Source organism: Eschrichtius robustus, chromosome 18 (genome assembly GCF_028021215.1).
Source record: "Eschrichtius robustus isolate mEscRob2 chromosome 18, mEscRob2.pri, whole genome shotgun sequence".
NCBI lineage: Eukaryota > Metazoa > Chordata > Mammalia > Artiodactyla > Eschrichtiidae > Eschrichtius > Eschrichtius robustus.
Window position 1 is genome coordinate 12,297,132 of NC_090841.1, and position 15,187 is coordinate 12,312,318.

The 15,187-nt window shown below is 38.7% G+C and overlaps 1 protein-coding gene across 3 annotated transcripts in view; it reads left to right on the plus strand.

The window, feature by feature from the left end:
- The window catches only part of NBEA (neurobeachin), a 607,091-nt gene extending 593,377 nt beyond the window's left edge, over positions 1-13,714 (plus strand). For all 3 annotated transcript variants that reach the window (XM_068526405.1, XM_068526406.1, XM_068526407.1), the window contains 4 exons: positions 6,741-6,842; positions 9,102-9,298; positions 10,082-10,233; positions 11,978-13,714. In XM_068526405.1, coding sequence (XP_068382506.1) covers positions 6,741-6,842; positions 9,102-9,298; positions 10,082-10,233; positions 11,978-12,068 — 542 coding nt within the window. In that variant the 3' untranslated portion in view covers positions 12,069-13,714. The remainder of the gene's footprint in view (positions 1-6,740; positions 6,843-9,101; positions 9,299-10,081; positions 10,234-11,977) is intronic.
- Positions 13,715-15,187: the final 1,473 nt, after the last annotated feature.

Here is a 15,187-nt window from a genome sequence, read left to right on the forward strand (position 1 = left end):
TACTGAATATCATACTCTAAATACTAGTAAGTTAACCTCCTTATTTACTCTCTTTTTTAAAACCATATCCTTAAAAAAGGAAACTTCATTTTTAGCAGGATTTGTGTGTGTGTGTGTGTGTGTGTGTGTGTGTGTAAAAAATGTTTGGCCTACTTTATTATTTTTAAACATGGTACATTATCACATGTATTTTATCTAATTGTATTTTTACGTATTTCCCAGTTTCCTTTTTTCCTTTTAGATGCGTGTAGTGTCCATAAGAAGAAAAGTTGAGTTAAGCAGCAGGGCTGTGTGGTATCTTCCGTCCATTATTAACACAAATTAGAAGTTATTAGACAGAAAAAAATTTTGAAGAAGCAGAATAGGGTTTTAAATCCAATTAATTAACATCTTCAAAGTGAAGCTCAAAAATGATGAAAATGATATTCCAAAAAGAGAATTCATTTCTTAAAAATTACCATTTGGCAGCAGAGAAGATAATATAATGTCCTGCTATGAGGTATACATATAGCTGACTCACTTTGTTATACAGCAGAAACTAACACACCACTATAAAGCAATTATACTCCAATAAAGATGTTTTAAAAAAAAGGAATTTTAAAGAAAAATGTTAAATTATAGTAATTATCTGTTAACTACTTTATTTTCTAATGATCTTTTAAACCAAATGATGGTTAACAGTTGATTGTATCTTTGTTCCATCACTTAGCAAGAAAAGTTAAATGTAATAATATTTAGAGTGTTTAAAGTTCCTTTCAACAGGAGCTATGTAAATAGAAATGTTTATGTTAATCCTTAAGAACAAAACTGTGAATACTGGATTTGTTAAAATGTAGAATTTTATTTAAGTTTTAAATAAAGACAAGATTATCCCTAAGACATTATTGCATAATATTATCCCTACAGTATTGCCTCCATTTAGGGGGATTTATTTTTTGATTAAAAACTGTTGTCATCATTATGAACCTTAAGGACTTCCATAAAACCCACCCTGCCAAGACTTTCCTAGGCATTTAATGTGGGCATATGTAATGTGGTTCCATTTTATCCATTATCCTTAACATAAAGGGAGAAATATGCTCTTCTAGATTAAACAGGATGAGTAGCTCAAGTATTAGTCAAGCAGCAAGCATGTATTAAATGCCTGCTGTGTGCTGGTACTACCTTAGCAGCTGGGAGTGCTGGGTAGTCAAATTCTGACTTTATGGGGTTTACAAAAGCCTATATTATGACCACGAAATTGCCTGTCCTGCTTGGAAGTACTGAATATACTGAGTGTTACATGAGTCTTGAATTGCTATCAGATAATATTTAGTATCATAACTACTTGTATCTACAAAATGCTTAACATTACATCTTGGGCACAAATTGATGATTATGTAAAAACTGGTTTCAGCTTTTTGCCATGCGGATAGTAAAAATCATAATAGTAAAACACAGTAAAAAATAATAATTAGTCATATTTAGTATTTGATTGACTCAACTGATTTGTGACTCAGTCTGTGAAAACAGCCAACCTAGCAGCTCATGTAGGCATGCCTACAGAGACCGTATATTTTGGTCAGTTCACTTTTTTGCGAAGGCAGTCAGAGCACACACTGAATTGACTGTCACATCAAGGATCAGCCGTAGGTGTTGACACAGATGTAGTCCTTGCCATCAGAAAACTCACAAAATGAAAGGAAAGGGTTTTTTTTTTGTTTTTTTTTTTTCCTGTTTTATTTTATTCTAGCTACCAATTCACAGGTCAGAGAATCAGGCTATATGTTCTTTCTGTCTCATAATGCATTGCTACACAAGACCAAAAAGCTAGTTATATCTAAATTCATATTAAAGTGTGTGACACAGTGCCCTTAGGTTTCAAGGGCTGTATATATTAACCTCGACTTGAAGGGGGACGTCCTAGCATGAAACGTAATATCCCAGTAGCTGTTAGAATTCAGGACTTGGTCTTGGTGTGGACATTGAATTCGCTTTGTGTGTCAGAGGCTGAATCATATTTATCCAGCACAACACCATAACGTAATAGGATTCATTTACTCACCCTATGTGCACATCACTAAAACTTCCTCAAGATAAACTCAGGTGCTTTAATATATGTATGTTTCTTTTGCATTGTCATCCTTACTTTTTAATGGCTAGCTCTGTTAGTGCCACAGAGAGAAAATAAGTAATGTTTGTGAATTTTTTTAGGTAGGTTTGAAAGAGTTAATGGCTTCATTGTGTCAAATATATTGTTGTGACTAACTTGGACATCTCATAAATAAATCTTTTTCTAATTATTTTTATAGTTTTAATGAATTTGCCGCAAAGACAATGAAAATGTGTAAGCAGATTATTATAGAGTTTTAGACCATAAAAGAAACAAGCAGAGGCTACCTGGCAGAGGTTCCAGTTGAATTATAGTTGTTTTATTAATATATTTAATGCTAATATTCATTGTTACTCTTTCAAACTTGTGACTTTGAACATAGACAGTTTTCTTGTAGATGTAAAATAGGCCCCTGACTAAGATAACAGAATTGCAGAGATGTGAGGGACAGATGCTTTCATCTGAAACAGACTTTTACACAAATTCTGAAACTAATTTGAAAGTGATAAAAATTAATTTGCGCACTTTAATTGGAAGCAGGCTATCGCATGAAAGGAAGGAGAGCAGAGCAGGCAATTTGTGCTAAAAGCTGATTGAATTTTTTGTCAGGTAGGTATCTTGGACTTGGCTGCTTATCCTCCTGAGCCCTTCTTTGCAATATATTACAGCCCATCTCTGACTGGTGTTCTTTAAAAGGATCAATGCTATTCCTGTTGAATCCCTAGAGCCCCAAATTTCATTGATCTTGGGACTTGACATTTCTCATTACGTGCTGTAGCTTCCAACGAGATAGTCACAAGAGGGGCAAGTCAACATTGTCTCTTCAGCAGACACTTATAATACATTGGGACCTCGGCTCCAAATCCGATCGGCTTGTAAAGTGTGTGGTTTTAATGTTTATACCAGATATAACGTGCCTGATAGAGAGTTTGTTGACATTTTAAAAATCATAGCCACAGGAAACTTTGAAAGAGAATTTACTGTTCATCTTTTCAAATCAAATCTACAAATATGCGTTGAGTAATATGTATGACATTGTTACCATGCTTTTTCTATTTCACTTTTGAAAAACAAGTCTTCAGCTCACGTTTGAGCATTATACAAACTATGAAACAAGAAGCCCATTGAAAAGGAGACTCCAGCTGTGCACACATCCCTTCCCTGGGCTCCCATTGTGTTAGCTTCAACTCTGGACACTGACCCTCCCGCCAGCCCCAACCTGTCACTAAACATCTGCCAAATCACATCCCTCGCTTTGTCTGCATCCAGCCTTCTTTTAAAACAACCATCCTGGTGCCCAGCTCCACAGCCACCACTAACCAGTGGTGTTACAGGGGATGAAGAAAGCGTGGACAAAGAATAGCCTGAAGATATTTTATATATATAATATGATATATATATATAATATGATATATATATATATATATATATATATATATATATATATATATATATGAATGATGAGTTTGTCTCACTTCTCAGAGCAAGGAATCTTAACTAGGGTTTAGTAAATGTTAAACCTCTTCTCATTAACTTTGAGAGGAAGCATAGTTACATGTGTAATAATTCTTACCTCGTAGAGCTTTCTGAGGGCCAAAAGATAATGTCTATAATGTAGCATCCCTAACACGGGGCCCATTCTTCAGGAGACCTCTCAGCCCTCCCATTCCCTCAGCCCAACGTTAGGAGACATTATAGGGTTCCTGACTAAGAAGGGGGCTGCTTGCCACTCAGTTTCTGCTTTTCCTTCCCCTGTATGGAACTGAGGCGGCAAGGGTCTTTGTCCTGGGTCAGAAGCAATATAAAAAACAAGAGTGACTAATATGTTCTCGTGATCAGGGAGCCTCGGATCTATACCAGCGGGCTCTCTGGGCATCATGCAGAAACCTCTGCCTCCTTGGGAAAGGCAGGTGGATTATACTATTGATTGGGGAAGGAGATGGTAGGACAGTAAGGTACTGTGGCCTAGATCCAGGTTCAGGACCTCAAGGGAAGAGATCTGCCCTGAAACAGCAGGGCTCAGAGGAAAATGTGGTCAGTGTCCTCTCTGAAGAAGAAAAAGAACAACGTAGAGTCAGTGAATAAATAGGTTCGTATCTATCTTCTATTTTTCATCAAGTACTCTGTGATTGTGTGATAAAATGAAACCACATCATGGGACGTTTTCCAACCCATGGAATGTTTTTATGTGGATTACCTTGTGACCTGTGGAAAATGCAGGCCCGGGTGTTTCTGGTGCTTGGGCCAGAAACCTCTGCAGCAGCCCTCAGGTGGCTGAAGACACAGTACCTCAACAGGAACTCCTCACAAACTAAGTTTTTCTGAGCTACCCCAGCAAACGTCTAACATAATTTTTTCAAAATAAATCTTGAAATCAGAGTAGTGATGAAACTGCTGCACCCTTTGAAATCTTTTGTTCTGGGATTTCAAGTCAAAAATCCATGATTTTTATATAGTATAAACGTGAATGAAAATACCTTCTGCAGTGATTCTTCAGCGACTCAGCAAAGGTCGCAGATAAAACCTGAATGTCATACATCATCAAGAGGTTCATTTTCCGACTCCCCCAGAACTGCACTGAGGATCGCAGAAAAACTCTGCTGTTTTTGTTTCGCTCCAATTCAGAAGAACCAAAGCTTCCCCTGCATATTAGTAGTCCCATAAATGAGGTTGAAAATAATAAGAACCATGAGCAATCTTTACTTTGATCCTTTCTCTGAAAGCCACAGACTATCACATTGACAATGCTCTCCTTGTCAGTTCTCTGTGGATAGCAGCATCTAACACCTTTGTACTCTTTTTCATCATCCATTTTGAGAATATTGAAATATCTTGTGATAAAAATGAGGTGGAATCTGTTTACTATAAGACTTTTATATTTGGAGTTTCCAAATGCTTGCCTGTAAGGAATCTCAAAATTGGATGTGTTTGTTCATCATGCATAGTAATTCCATCACCCAGAAAGCTCTTCTCCTGAGGAAATGACTAGGGAAGGAGGGCAGTGGTGCTATGGTCCTTAGAGAAGAGGTCTCACCTGCACCTCCCTCTGCGCAGGGCCCTTTAACCCGTAGCTACATCCATCAATTGTGATGTGACAGTGACAGAATATTCCTAGGATTTTGAATGATTGTTGGGGTGTGTGACATCTGTCCCTGACAATGAAATGAAATGTAGGGAATATGCTTTCCCCCTGCTGCAGGTTCTCCAACTCAAAACCCCTGAATAACATTTTATTTACTTTTCTATAGTTGAAAGAGGGAAACAGTGCTTTCAGGGGCCCTACAAAATCCCCTAATAGTTAAGTTTCACAGTTTATTCAAATGATCTGGGGGAATTGTAATGAAAAATAAAACATTTTAAGCTTTCTAAATCAGAGGTAAGCCTTTGAAAAACTTTATTTTCTAATATAAAATATATTACATACATAAGGAAGATTTTTAATATTTTTATACATTTTTTAAATTCCCTGCAGTAGAACTAGATTGCTTTCTACTTTTTCTGTAGCATATAAGGGAAAGGTTTAGAAAACTCTATATAAATTGTATTAAACATATAATTGCAGGATTTTTAATTCGTCCGTCTCTCCAAGAAAAAATAATCACTTAGAAAAATTAAGGATGATATTACACATAAAATCTTATCAATAATTAATCTTCATTTTGTCAGGGAACTCAGGGCATCTGTGAAGCGTAAGTTTATAAATTATATAAATATGTTTCAGACAAATCTAGGACTGCTGACAAATCTAAAAGGATACTCTGCCAATACTCAAACACATTATAGCAAGATACGTAAATTTAGAATAAAATGGCAAACTAAGGTGGGCTTTCAGCTCTCCCTCCCATACTCCATCTAAGTAAGAAATGCCTCAAAAGCAGAATGGAGGCTCACATGGTGGATCTGAGGAAACTCACGGAAAACTGTGAGCAGTCCCTGGAGAGACAGAAGACCGCTGGGTCTGAAGGAGGAGATATTGGCAGAGGGGAAGAGTGTTGGGTGCCTTGCTGGGTAGGGCGTTTTAGTTGTGCGCTTTCTTCCCAGAATTTCCCATGATCTATTGATGCCTTCCCTCCTGCCACGGTGGGGCAGGGAATGGGAGCACCAGTCCAGCTGCTCAGGGCCGCGGCATCACATCAGTGTCAAGGGAGGGGCTGCCCAGGAGGTGGGCACAAGTGCCATCCCTTTGACATTCACTTCCCCCACTGCCCCCTCTACAGTGGGGGCCAGGGGATTGCAACCCGGGAGGCAGCTCTCAGAAAGAGCAGCGTCGCTGAGACCAAAGCATAGGATGTTTTTCTGAGAGACAAGATGAGTGAGGGGTGGTTCAACCCCATCCAGAATATGAGTGCACAGAGGAAAACAGGCCAGCATGCAGGATCTCAAGCACCACAAAGGAAAGATCACAGACTCAACAACCAGGTGAAGCAGAATGAACAGAAGAGAAAAATACGGAATTCTTTAAAAAGGCATAATATTCTCTAAGATATAAGAAAGGGGGTCAGAGAGGTTAAGTAACTGGCTCATGGTCACACAGCTAATAATTGCCCTTACTAGACAATGATTGCTATTTTAAACGGTCAATTTAATGGCATAGCTCTTCATTCCCGCCATTGGTCTGTAGTGACTCACCGCTGCTGTTCCTTTGCAGGTGACTATCCTGCACCAAGAGCTGTCCTCACGGGCCACGACCATGAAGTTGTCTGTGTTTCTGTCTGTGCAGAACTTGGACTTGTTATCAGTGGTGCTAAAGGTCAGAAGACATTTCTTTCATTTTAGGTCTTTAAACACTATACGATTTTCACAAGTTAACCATGATTTATAATTTATTTCCTTTAGGAGGCTCTCCATAGACAAATGTAATCCCTAGGTTTTTTGTAGCTGTTTAGTTTTATTATTAATATTTGCTAGTACTAATATAAAATAGATATAAAATATTATGTAGTATTTTGTGTTCACCAGCATTCTAGCCAGAACACTGGTAAATTAAACTGCAGCACACCCATATGATGCAGTCATTACAGATAACATTTAAAAGACAAGGGGAGGGGACTTCCCTGGTGGCGCAGTGGTTAAGAATCCGCCTGCCAATGCAGGGGACACAGGTTCGATCCCTGGTCTAGGAAGATCCCACATGCCGCGGAGCAACTAAGACCGTGTGTCACAACTACTGAGCCTGCACTCTAGAGCCCGCAAACCACAACTACTGAAGCCCGCGTGCCTAAAGCCCGAGCTCCGCAACAAGAGAAGCCACCGCAATGAGAAGCCCACACATGGCAACGAAGAGTAGCCCCTGCTCGCCGCAACTAGAGAAAGCCTGTGTGCAGCTATGAAGACCCAACGCAGCCAAACATAAAAATATAGTAAAAAAATTAAAAATTAAAAAAATGAAAGACAAGGGGAAGATATCTGTGATGGTGGGGTCCATGGGGGGCCCAGGCTGCTCATCAGACACAGCCTTGGATCCAACCCCCTCCACAAGTCATTTTCTTCTCAAGGCTGGGGACTGTGTAGTGGTAGATGGGAAAGGAAATATGATGACTTAGTTCTTCTGACTTTTTGTGGAAAAAGTACTGTTTCGGGAAAAGTCAGGAAACTTGAATTCTAATTCTGGCTGAGATACCAATTCTCCATGGGAGGCTCCGGGGCAGTAAGGAGCCTAATGCTTAGGAGAAACTGAAAGAAAACCAAAGGGGCCGAGTGTGGTGAGGACACCATGGACGTAAGGAGACAAAGGCTGAAGAGGTGAGGGGCCCCCACGGCACAAGTATTTGCAATTTGTATTTTATTTTGAGTATAGTGGAAAACCATTGAAGTCTTTTAGCAAGGTGATGAGATGATCAGATTTGGTTTTTAGGAGCTTATTCTGGCTGCTTTATAGATAATGGGTATAATGCCTAAAGGTAGGGACACTGTGTTTTTGTATTTAAGAATAAATAACCCAGGGAGGGACAGATAGGATATTTTCAATAAATGTCTTTTAATGTCTGTTTTAGAAATAACATGTAATATCATTCTATTCTGTAAAGAAAAAAAAAGAAAAAAAGGAAAGGGAAGGAATACAAGAGACGCAGTATGCATAGGGAAAAACATTAATTTCCTATAGATGATGGTTGATACTAGAAGTGATTGCTATTTTTTTTTCTCTAACTCTTTGTATTTTCTGGAATGCACATCTATTACTTTAGTAATCAGGAAAACATTTAGGTATAGCCTTATAATGTCACTTGTTTTGTAAAATGTGTATCTACTGAAATCAATTGTTTGAAAAATAAGAATGTAATTCATGCATGGTTTTATGGAGTTTTTCTGGGGATCGTGGGGGACAGGTAATACCAAACTACATTAACCAATTATTTGTATGAACTTGACTACTGAATGTTTTATCTTAAAATTTCTACCTGAGAAAAAATAAGTCACTCCCCATACTACTTTTACATTCTCACCTCACTCTTCATTTATTTAAAAAAGAAAAAGTGTTCCTACAGTCTGAATTACTTGATGCCTTTTCTTAATTTTGCCTTTTACATTTTATATATAGACGATAGAAAGGTAAAACTTATTATTTGATAGTATTGTATTTATGTGGTACAATTAAAATTTTGATGATACTAAAGAAAATTAGTGATTGTTTTGATAATTCTCCTGAACTTTCTAAAGAAAAATTTCTAAACACATATTAGGAGAAGACTTCGACATACAGTCTTTTATTCTCATGTAATGTATGAACTGTATCCTTTTTTAATGAATATTATCTCATGAAGGAAAAGAACAACTACTGACCTAGATAAAAAGTTTGGAAGACACGTGTGTGTTATGTAACAGTTCTCTGTACTTGTTCTGTTGAAATCTAACATCAGTGCTTGGCTCTTGCCACCATAGTTCTTTTCTTTTCTACATTCTTTCAACAACTCTGAGTGTATTATTCAGGTACAGTTGGCAGGTGTGTGGGAGCTAATAACGTGACTGGTCGTCACCAATGACTCTGGCCTTGCTGTTCCCTGCTCTGCAGAGGGCCCTTGCCTCGTCCACACAATCACCGGAGATTTGCTAAGAGCCCTCGAAGGACCAGAAAACTGCTTGTTCCCACGCTTGATTTCTGTCTCCAGTGAAGGCCACTGTATCATCTACTATGAACGAGGGCGATTCAGCAATTTCAGCATCAATGGGAAACTTTTGGCTCAAATGGAGATCAACGATTCGACAAGGGTAAATCTGCATGTTCCATGCTAACTGGGGACCTAGCCAAGAGGTTAAAGATTGACTATTTTACATTATATGACTCATAATAGAATTTCTCTGGTATCCAGGTAAATGTGTGTTGGTTTGTAAAAGCACATAAATTCATGTTGATTGATGCTTTGAACAAACCCAAAATTCATTTAATCCCAAGTAGTTAACTCAGTGAATTAGACTTTGGAGGTGATGGCTGTAGTCTGATTAGAGGTTAGACCCTTAAGGAGATTTTTCCTAATCTCTTACAAACAGTTGTTCCCGCTTTGCACTCCCCTGACATTAAAAGTGAGTTTATTGTCAAAGAATCTTATCTTCTGAACCCTAGACCAAACTTACATACCAAATTGCCCATCACTCGCAAATGAATTATAATTGCTGGTTTATCATTATTAAAAACAGCTTTTAAATATGCTTCTGCCATTTGTTCTAAAAGTCTTGACATAGCTAGTATTCAGAACTTAACAAAACATCATGTTACTTAATTCTCAAGTTCTTTCTGGATTAGACTGATAATATTCTCTTTGGGACTTCTGTTATTTTGTAACCTAAATTGGTTTTAATAAGATCCTTTGTTTATGTAAGAACTTTGATGAATTCCACATTGGAAAGTCTATGGATTGGACTTGAGAAAACTTGGACAAGTGGCTAAACGTAGAAAATAATGACAAGGGACTTGTATTAAGTGCCTTTCAGTAGTGCCCACTGATCTTTTGGGAAACACCGAGAGAAATGGTTGCTTTTCTGCCTTGTCCAAAGGCCATTCTCCTGAGTAGCGATGGCCAGAACCTGGTGACCGGAGGGGACAACGGTGTGGTGGAGGTTTGGCAGGCCTGTGACTTCAAGCAGCTGTACATTTACCCCGGATGTGATGCTGGCATTAGAGCAATGGACTTATCCCATGACCAGAGGTGAGCCATGCTGGGGAGAAATGTGATCACTCAAGAACTGTCATTGAAAGTTCTTAACATTTTACCGAGGGTGAAACCTGCCGTGAAGAAGATTCCAGCATCCAGATGGAAGAAAGACTAGTGCAGAAAAGGGTAAATTGAGGAGAGGAGTAAGTACTGTAAGAAAGGATTCTGGTAAGAAGGAAACAGAGGAAGAGAATAAGGGGGAAAAAAAGAAAGAAATGGGTCTGAAAAAAAACAGGCGCATCTAGACACTGCCCAAAATGTAGAATTATCCCCACCAACTTCTCTGTTCTCACATCCTTACCTGGTCTCAGACAGGCCTGCCTGGCTTACATTATGTGAAAGAAACACATATTTTTTAGCAGAGTTTTGGCTTGAGGCATACATCTAGCTAAATGCAGCCAAATGCAAAGTACAGACTACAGCTGGCCTCTGTTTTAAAAATACGAGGCACTTATTACTTGAAACAATCTCCAACACACCCCTCCCCGATTTTCTTATTCACATATCTGCCATTTATGTTATTTTGTGGTATTTTATGTATTTCCCTAAGACACTATAATCTTTTCTTGGAAAGAATTGACAGGAATGTTAACAAAGTAATATGATTTTCTATTGTTCCTCAATTTGCAACAAGATTTTGTTATTTCCTAAAGTTTGCCTTTGGGTTTATTATAAAGTGAAAAGAATAATTGGAATATAAAGTCTAAATTTCTAAATTTAAAAAATAAATTAAAACTCTATAATCTTAATATGGTAATTTCTCATTTTTTGCTATATATTTAACAGAAATAAGAAAAGCTTATTAACCGACTTATTTCAACTATGTGTATTCTTTATAAGAGTATTGGTTTTAAAACAGTATGAATGTTAAGGCTTATATGATAAATTTAACAAAGCATCTTCACACTATAGTAAAACAGTACTGAAGTCCTCAAGAAAAGCAATGGAATTTAAGTTACTTTGGGGAGGGGGTATTTGATCTGCAGCCCAACCTGTTTTAAAGAAAATTTAAGCAGATTATTATTAGAGTGTTCCAAAATGCTGTAGTCCGTATTCATAAATGGGAATGGTTTACCATGTAATTATTTTATATACATGGGTGTTTCTAAAGTATTTGAAATGATTTGTGTTCTTAAGTAGTTTAAATATTCTCCCGGATAGTCTTATTCATTCATGTATTCATGTTGCAAACATTTGCTGCCACCATCATAGATTAAGCACTGTGCACAGTCCTGAGGATACAAAACAAGATCACTGACCCCAAAGAGCTCAAATAATCATAATAAATGTATATGAGGGAAGCAGGAGCAGAGGAACAGAAGAAGCAAGTGATTAGCTCTTCTCAAGGGGTGCAGAAGGCAGGAAAGCTGTTGTAAGATCTTTATCCTTCACTCGGTATGGGGGAGAGAGTAGATGAGAGAGCATAGGCAAGTCTGTAGTTGTCTTAGTGGTCTCCCAGGAGGAGCAAGGAAAGATACTAACCAAATTTCTATTTCTTTTTCAATCTCATCCTTAATTTCAATGATTATTGTTGTTTTATGATGTCCTCGGTATGTTGGAACAGTAGCATATGCACATAAGTTACAGCTTGACAGATAAACATACAGTGAGGATGCCTACTCAGAGGGCACGCAAGACTAAAACCTGGTGAACTTTGAGATCGTGCTATTGTTTAGTGTAAAGTAGAACCACATCAGTGACTTTGTGTCTCTCTTAACTACCGCCTCTGCTTTTCCAGGACTCTGATCACTGGCATGGCTTCTGGTAGCATTGTAGCTTTTAATATAGATTTTAATCGGTGGCATTATGAGCATCAGAACAGATACTGAAGACAAATGGAGAACCAAAAGCCAAGTTAAAGCTGAGAGCACAAGTGCTGCATGGAAAGGCAATATCTCTGGTGGAAAAAACCCGTCTACATCGACCTCCGTTGTGTACATTCCGTCACACCCAGCAATAGCTGTCCATTGCAGTCAGCAGCCATTTTACTTTGTGTGTTTTTTCACTCCTGAACACCAGCTGCTACCAAGCAAGCTTATATCATGTAAATTATATGAATTAGGAGATGTTTTGGTAATTATTTCATATCTTGTTGTTTATTGAGAAAAGGTAGTAGGACGTGTCACAAGAGACTTTTGACAATTCTGAGGAACCTTGTGTCCAGTTGTTACAAAGTTTAAGCTTCGAACCTAACCTGCATCCCATTTCCAGCCTCTTTTCAAGCTGAGAAAAAAAAAAAAAAAAACACGTTTGATACTTTGTACATCAGATGCATCTTATTTAAAGGGATACTTTTGTAAAAGTAAAACCTTGTATAAAGAACAAAACATTTCTTAATTTTATTGTGGAGTTACAACGTGCATGTTCTTTAATCCTGAAGTCTTGATGGAACAGGTGCATTGACACTAGGAAATAGTAAGATCTGTCCAAGGACACAGCTTGTATGAAAGGATTGAATTTGGGCTCAGTCAGTAATTTTTGACATTTTCACCAAAATACGTAGTTTTGCACTTTTAAATCTAAATTCATCCCTTCTAAGTGAAATTTGCTCATAAAGCATTTGAATACTAAGCCATTATTTGCCATTTTGGTACTTGATACAAAGAAAATTCAGCCCTAACCTTCATAATTTGAAGACACAGCAGAAAGGGGGCTTAGGGATGAGGTCCTGGTTTTATTGTATAAATAGGAGTCCCGATCATTAGTTCCATAGTAATGACTTCCCAACTCCTGGACAACTCTTCCAGAATCATCCTGCTGGCTTAGCGTGTGTACATTAGGGGAGGAGAATCTGATGCTAACTTTTTTGCTGTTTCCCGCCCCCCCCCCCCCTTTGGTTCTTGAATAGCTTAGTTTCTTTAATAATAAGTCAGACTTTATTATAACAATAACTGACGTTATTCTTTTAGGTTCTTGTGAAATTTTCACCTAAAGCCACATTCTTAGCCTAAGGCACTTCATCTTTTATGATATAAAATGATGGCTATCAAATGATTTTCCATACATTGTACTGATCAAGTTATACACCCAGGGGTATATACACTTTATTCATGTTTCTTCTTTGTATATTTGGTGACTGTATCGTCATAGATATGTACATATTGTGTCGGTAGGGCTATGAGGCATGTTACAGGAATGTAATTTTCTCAGAATTTACACTCACTTGCAGTCATTTATTTAAAAAGATAAAACAAGATAATGGGTTCTTTGTATTGGCACTTTGCACCAGAAACATATCATTATTTATTGATGTGATTACTTATTTGTTATCCACCTTGTACTAGTAAGTTTTAGCACTGAATTCCTTCTTCATTGTTGTTTGTATTTATGAGATTCTGAAATTCTGGGGAATCGGCGTAATGATTAATTTATTCATCACCAGGCTGTAAGCAATATCTTGAGTTTGTAGCTTAGAATTGGGAGGATAATGAACATCTGGAAGACAAGTTCATTTCATCTTGAGATCATGGTGAAATATTTTGGATATATAAATTCCTTAAGCTATTGTAACCATGTTTTATTGCAAAGATGTAAAATATGCCAGATGTGTGTGAGTTGGAAATCAAAAAAAGAAAAATAAAATATGCAAAGAATTCACCGATTTTTTCACATTTCATTGGACACTTCACTTATGTGCATTCATTATGTTGTCATACAAGTTTAAGAAATCAACATCACCTCATATAAAGGCCTAGAGCATCTAAGAACATGAAATAGAGTCCTAGTGAGGTTCTGTAATTTGCTGAAACATGAGCTTCTCTGCTTGACCATCTGGCAGGGATTTGGGGCACCAGTGACCAGAGGGAAACAGCTCTTGTTATTTCTTCTGCATAGTCCACTTTTGGGGTTATTTTTGTTTCATTTAAAAGAAACTAAATGCAGGTGAAGGGTGTAACAGCCCATTACATGAAAGTTAGCAAATCGTGCTATTTTCATTTGAACCACGCTTTCTAGAATTTATCGTTGACCAGGCACGACGCAGGCGGGAGTGGAGGAGCTGCTGACCAGAGCAGGCAGGTAGCAGGAGCCGGGCTGAGGGGGCTCCGGACAGGCCCAGGGAGCAACAGAACCACAGGTAAGCTTCCATCTGCATTCTCGGGACAAAAGGGACACAACCATATAGTAGCCTGAGAAAGCCTTGCTGCTGGCACTCTCCATCCTGGCCCCAGACCAGACGACTGTCAGTCATCCTCAGCCCGGCTGGCTCCCTCAACCCAGCCCTTCTCACAGCCCATCCATCACTCCTCAGGCTGGTCATTACCTCAAGGCCTCTTTAAACCGACTGCCCCACTTCCAGAACCACTGCCTGGACTGTCACCAAGACCTCTTGACCAGAATCTGGGCCTCACATCAGAACCCTCCCACTGTACTCCACGAGACTGCTGCCTGAGGGTCTGGCTACACCACCAGCCCAGTCATCCCACTGCCCAGCACCCTGCCATGGCTTCCTTGTGTTCCTAAACTCTGGTGGGTGAAAAATCACCTGGGGAGCTTATTTCGATGAGCAGAATCTAGGGCCCCATCCACCCAGGTGATTCTGATGTGGGTCACCCCTGGGCACATTGTTGACAACATTAATGTAAGGGATGAAGCCCAGACTCAGGAGAGCACAGAAGTCCTTCAGGAGGGAAGCAGTCTCATCTACCCCTCCCTTTGACACCCTGCACCTCAGGCAAACCCACCTACTACCAGTGGCTGAGATCTACCCTGTGCCTTGGTTCTTAGTGTGTTCCCTGCCCAGAGAGCTCCTCTTTATCTGCACCACCTGGTGGCACTCCTTGCTGCAAATTGGCCTAAACCAATTTGCTCATTCACAGGCTTTTTGGCAGGTAAAGGTAGTCCCCAAGCCCCACATCTTCACTATGTTATAATGAAAACAATGTTCAGGATCAATTTCTGCCACATTGTAGAAACACATCTTCAGCAAACACGTTTTAGCAAGCAAGCA